Raw genomic sequence first — 6,000 nt, 5'->3', positions numbered from 1 at the left:
AAAGGAACATTAGGATGCACAAGGCAGAGATATTGCCTTTGTCTCTTTCCCTTTTTAGGAATAATTGTTGGCCCTGATGGACAAACCTTTATAGTCTATCCTTGCGTGTACTGTGGAAAGAAATTTAAGTCCAAAAGTTTTTTGAAAAGACACATGAAAAACCATCCTGAACACCTTGCCAACAAAAAATACCACTGTACTTACTGTGATTACAGTACCAACAAGAAGATAAGTTTACACAATCACCTGGAGAGCCACAAACTCACCATTAAAACAGAAAAGACCACAGAATGTGATGACTGTGGGGAGCATTTCTCTCATGCGGGAGCTTTGTGTACTCAAAAAACAATGCGTAAAGAAAAAGGAGCTAACAAAACATACAAGTGTAAGTTCTGTGAGTATGAAACAACTGAACAGACATTACTGAATCACCACTTATTGGCAGTCCACAGCAAGAAATTTCCTCACATTTGTGTAGAATGTGGTAAACGTTTTCGTCATCCATCAGAGCTCAAAAAGCATATACGCGTCCATACTGGAGAGAAGCCCTATGAATGCCAGTATTGTGAGTACAAGTCTGCAGACTCTTCTAACTTGAAAACACATATAAGAACAAAGCATAATAAAGAGATACCACTGAAGTGTGGCATCTGTCTCCAGACTTTCTCAGACACCAAAGAGGCCCAGCAGCATGCTCTTACCCACCAAGAAAACAGGACACACCAGTGTATGCATTGTAACCATAAGAGTTCAAACTCAAGTGATTTGAAGAGACATATAATTTCAGTTCACACAAAGGACTACCCTTATAAGTGTGACATGTGCAACAAAGGGTTTCATAGGCCTTCAGAACTCAAGAAGCATGTGGCTACCCACAAAAGTAAAAACCTGCACAAGTGTAGACATTGTGACTTTAACAGTCCAGATCCTTTTCTGCTAAGTCGCCATATTCTCTCACTTCACACAAAGACTGCTCCATTTAAGTGTAACAGATGTAAAAAAGGATTTCAACAACAATGTGAGCTTCAAAAGCATATGAAGACACATAGTGGTAGGAAAGTGTATCAATGTGAGCACTGTGAATATAGCACTACAGATGCCTCAGGCTTTAAGCGGCACGTTATCTCCATTCATACAAAAAACTATCCTCACTGCTGTGAGTACTGCAGGAAAGGATTCCGGAGACCCTCGGAAAAGAATCAGCACATACTGCGACATCATAAAGAAGTAGATCTGCCCTAAGAGTATATATCCTGACCTATAGAGATGTTGACTTTGAAGCAGTAAATTTATTTTAAGAGCAGTCATCCTTGTTCATACCCAATATTGTGGATTTGTCAAGAAAATACAAACGTGAAATTGCTTCTACTTGACATTACATGGGTATTCTATACCCTAAACAGATATACTAAGTGAGAGAAACAAATTTTTCTTTAACAACATAATCCCTGATTCTATGCTGAATTTTCAGTCTTAGAATCCTTACTATGATACTATCACCTAACTCACCGGCTTTTCTAAGAAAAAAATTAGTATAAGTTACTTGAAATTAACTTTAATAAGCACACACATCAGAGGCACTGCTAACATAAATGAGAGGCTCTTCTGAAGCATCATATTATCAAAATACGGAAATAATTTTTATCCTAGTGTTTTCACATTTTTGACAATGCAATTCCTATTTGAGTCTCTAGCACTCTTGATTTTAAGATGTTAATTGTGTTTGGGCTAGTTTTCATTTTTGTTTAATAGCCATTTTCATTTAACTTTTTCTAGATAGCAGAATTTTTTTAAAACATCAAGGAAAAATTTTGCTTTTTCTTCTTTTTTAATGTTTTGTAGTTTGTCTTGAAGTTTTGTTATATAAATAAAAACTACAGTAGATAAGTTTTGCAGGCTTGCAGAAGTCAGTTGTGGCTTGTGGAGTATTTTGTAATTTTGGCATTGAAATGCAGCTTAAATTTTAAGTGTATCTGTCCCTTCCATATAATGACAATTAAATCTGTAATGAACTTACTAATTTATAATAACTTGAAAAACTCAGCGATATATGGGATGATTTGTACATGTGGTGTTCAGAAAAGGTAAATTTCAAGTGGAGAATTAGAGGAAAAATCAGAACTTTAGTAAAAGTAATGGTATTATTCTCTGTACCTTTGATAATTATAAAACAGAAGTTACTGTGTTTTTACAGATAGAATATTTTAATGCAATTTCAACATTGTGCTTAAAACTTTTCTGGAAAGCACACTCAAGCACAGCTCTTTATTTTTCTGTGAATTCTGTCTTGAATGAAAAGGAAAACTCAGAGGTCATTATGACATTTTACAAACCTAATTATGTCCTGTTAGAATATAGAGTTGGCAAATTCAACCAGCTGTTTTTGTTTTCCCTTAGTGTGTTTTTAATTTGATAGCATATATGTTGGTTTTCACTAGAAAATAAAAATTGTTTATTTTACTTTTTGTTTGAAAATTAGCATTTTAAAACATTTATTCATGCTTGCCAGACATATTGTAAAATGAATTCAGCTCATTGGATCTGATTATTACGAATTTTGAAGAAAACATTTATTTTGTTCCATCACTAAGTTACTGGTATCTGATTATCTGATACACTGTAGGAAACAAATTACCTACTTGATAAGCAGCACCTTTGGCTCTTACGGTACTTCATTCTGCTTCTGGTGCCAGGTTTTACTTAGTTTTGTGTGTGTGTGCCCGTTACAGTTATATTCAGAAGTTATATTTATAGGATTAGAACTCTGAATAACTGATGCTTGACATCCTCTGAAATATGCTAGATTTAAGTTCAGCACTAAAATGATTTAGATATTTAGGAACTCAGTTATTGCCAAATAAAGCTTAGACTGAATTTTGAAAACTCCCATACCTTCTGGAGCTTGTGTTTACCCCCTTCAGAATTTAGTTGCTATTCAGTGTAGTGTTCTGTAAAACTCTGTTCTTTATGATCTAAGAATCTTTCAGTCTTTAATTTTGCTTTTTTTCTTGAGTAGTATAGATGTATATGTTTGAGTAAAAATCTCAACTATAAGAATTTAAATAAACTTAACACCTTATAAACTTGGTGTTTCTCACTCTCTAGAGTTACACTTTGTTTTTTTTTATTTTTAAGTATAAGACATTTTTGAAAGGTAAAATTAAAAGTTTGGTGAAGTAAATGTATTTACATAGAAATGAATCGTACTTACATTATTCACTATGACAGCATAATTTGACATTTTTAATTATTAGCAAAGCTAGAAAACTTGTTCTAACCAAAGCTCTATAAAGAAAAACTACAGTCTTAAAGGAAATCGGTTTGAAATTTGAAAATGCCTGTTAACTATTCCATCTTTGTACACATTATAAAATACAACAAAATGCTTAAGAGAAGTGATATTGTACGTGTGTATTTGAGAGTAACATATAGAAATAAAATGAGACTTAATAATTGTTTATTGTATTTGATTCTAAACAATAACAGTACTTATGTGGGGGAAAGTGAATCACTTTTTGAAAAGTATACTTTTGTGTAGCAGGCAGAACATACATGTAGAATTCAGAGGACAACTTGTAAGTAGTTTATCATTATTATTATTACAACTCTTATTATTTACAATCTGTTCACTTTGTATCACAGCTGTACCCCCCTCCCTTATGTCCTCCTGGTCTCTCTCTCTCTCTCTCTCTCTCTCTCTCTCTCTCTCTCTCTCTCCCCCTCTGTGTCCCTCTATGTACACTGATAGGCGAGCTCTCCTCCTCTGCTCTCTGACCCTAGCCTATCAGGTCTCATCAGGACTGCTGGAATCAGAATCCTCTTTCTTTGTAGCCTGGCAAGGCTGCACCCGTCCCCATGGGGAGTGATCAAAGAGCCAGCCACTGAGTTCAAGTCAGAGACAGCTCCTAATTTCCTTACGAGGGAACCCACATGGAGACAGAGCTGCCCAAGGGCTACATCTGAGCAGGGCTTCTTAGGGCCTCTTCATGCACAGTCCTCAGTTGATTCTTCAACCTCTGCAGGCCCCTCTGGGCCCATATTTTTGGCTCTGTCGGTCTCCTTGTGGAGCTCCTGACCCCTCCAGGTAATTGTATCTCCTCCTTCTTCTGCAAGAGTCCCTGCACTCTGCCCAAAGATTTGCTATGAGTCTCATTATCTGCTTTGATACATTGCTGGGTAGAGTCTTTCAGAGGCCCTCTGTGGCCAACTCCTAGTGATGCTCCCTGTAGGTCAATGGGGCCCAATTACTTTTAAACTACATATATCTAATATATATTATAATATATTTTATATTTACAAATATATGTATAAGTACAAATATATTTATAAATATGTGTGTGTATATATGCAGGCATATATGTTACACTGTGCAGGCAATTCAACTGGTCTTCCTTTAGGGATGTTTAGGGTCTTGAAAATGACCTATGTCAGTGCCTGTATCCTATGACATCATCTGGGCCAGATACACTGTCCTGCCCCCCCCCATTACTCACTGTTGTTTGTTCTCTCCCTTTCTGCTCTGTCCCCTCTCTTTGTCAGGGTTCCCCCTCCCCGCACCATCACCCTCTTTCTCCCCTTCCCTCCATCTCCATCCAAGAAACCTCTTTCATATGAGATCAGTTGTGTGCATGGCAATTTTACAAAAACACTTAAGTACGAATACACACATCTATGTATGCATACAACAGATGTATATGTAGGTGATGTAAATTAAATTAAATTCTCAAATAATGGGTGAGAATACGTCCCAACTTGGCACATCTTATCACCAAATGAAGTTTCGAATATCTTGCCTGGGTTACATGTAATTGAGTTGTTGGTCAAAGCTGTTTCATGGATATCCCCCCAAACCTGAGACTATTTCCAATAAAAAGGTTTGTCTTAATGACCTGAAAAGCACAGCCCCATTGCTAAAGACAAACCTACCCAACTCTTTAACTATGGAGAAATAGAGCTGGCACCTGTATAAAACCGTCCTTCTTATGTGTTCATGCCTTTGTGGTACAGGCAGGTACTCGGCATGCTACCAGAGCACAAAGGGAAACACCAATCCAGCCACAAAGACTTTAATCTACAACACTGTTCTTCTGCCTACAATATATGCTATGGCAATGGTGTCACAAATCTGTGGTATGAACTAGCCAATATATGATATGACTTACGTCCCCCTCCCTGAGACATGAGCCTCCTCTGACACTGCTTGGGGTACCAAGAACTTGAGACCAAATAGCCCAGTGACCTGGGTAAAGGCAAATACTAGCAGCTGCCACCCTGAGTCTGCTTTCCCCCAGGCAGCCTTGTGCACAGGGCCGGACTGTAGGGAATGAAGCTCAGCCTGGGTTAGGCAGGATCTCAGTAGGCACAAGGGGGGCAAGAGAAACAGCCTTCTGAGAGACAGTTTTCAATGAAACAGCTCTCAGGACAGGATTTTCAGAGTCTGGGCATGTCTCAACCTCACTCCAGCTCTGGACCCCACACTCTAACCCCCGTAGCACCATTGCACAGCTTAGTAGTCTCACAACCGCTGTGAAAAAGAAATTAAAGGTAGCAGTAACATTTCTGCTAAAGACATTTGCTGGGCTTATGTGGCCTTGTTCAGTCACCAAAGCTTCCTCCTGAAGCAATGGGGAAAAAAGTACAGGGACCCACTGACAGACATTATGCAGAGAGAATCTTTGGGACAGTGAGCCCTCGATGGGATGTCTCGATCAAATGCTTCAATCCAGGGCTCAAGGAACGTCATGGAGGAGGAGGTAGAGAGATTGTAAGAGCAAAAGGAGATAGAGGACAGAGAAAACCAGGTCCTCCCGAGCAAAGCACATGTGAACTCACAGACTGAGGCAGCAGATACAAGGCCTTCACTAGGTCATGAGTGGGTCTCTGATTCTTGAGCCTTCTCTTGGGCTCTTTTCTTTCTGTTACCATTTTAATTTTATCTTATACTTTATATATCTCAGAAGCCTGTTGTTTTCTTAAGAGAAAGAGAAAGGGAGAGGATCC

At 38.2% G+C, this 6,000-nt stretch overlaps 1 protein-coding gene across 1 annotated transcript in view; it reads left to right on the top strand.

Moving 5' to 3' along the window:
- Positions 1-550: 550 nt before the first annotated feature.
- The window catches only part of LOC132651912 (ubiquitin-like modifier-activating enzyme 1 Y), a 30,733-nt gene continuing 25,283 nt past the window's right edge, over positions 551-6,000 (top strand). Inside the window, exon 1 of the mRNA XM_060376866.1 lies at positions 551-575. Within this exon, the coding sequence (XP_060232849.1) occupies positions 551-575 (25 nt within the window). The remainder of the gene's footprint in view (positions 576-6,000) is intronic.

Source organism: Meriones unguiculatus, assembly GCF_030254825.1.
Source record: "Meriones unguiculatus strain TT.TT164.6M chromosome Y unlocalized genomic scaffold, Bangor_MerUng_6.1 ChrY_unordered_Scaffold_35, whole genome shotgun sequence".
Classification (NCBI taxonomy): domain Eukaryota; kingdom Metazoa; phylum Chordata; class Mammalia; order Rodentia; family Muridae; genus Meriones; species Meriones unguiculatus.
The sequence above is the reverse complement of the archived record's forward strand: the minus strand, read 5'-3'. Positions and strand labels throughout refer to the sequence as shown.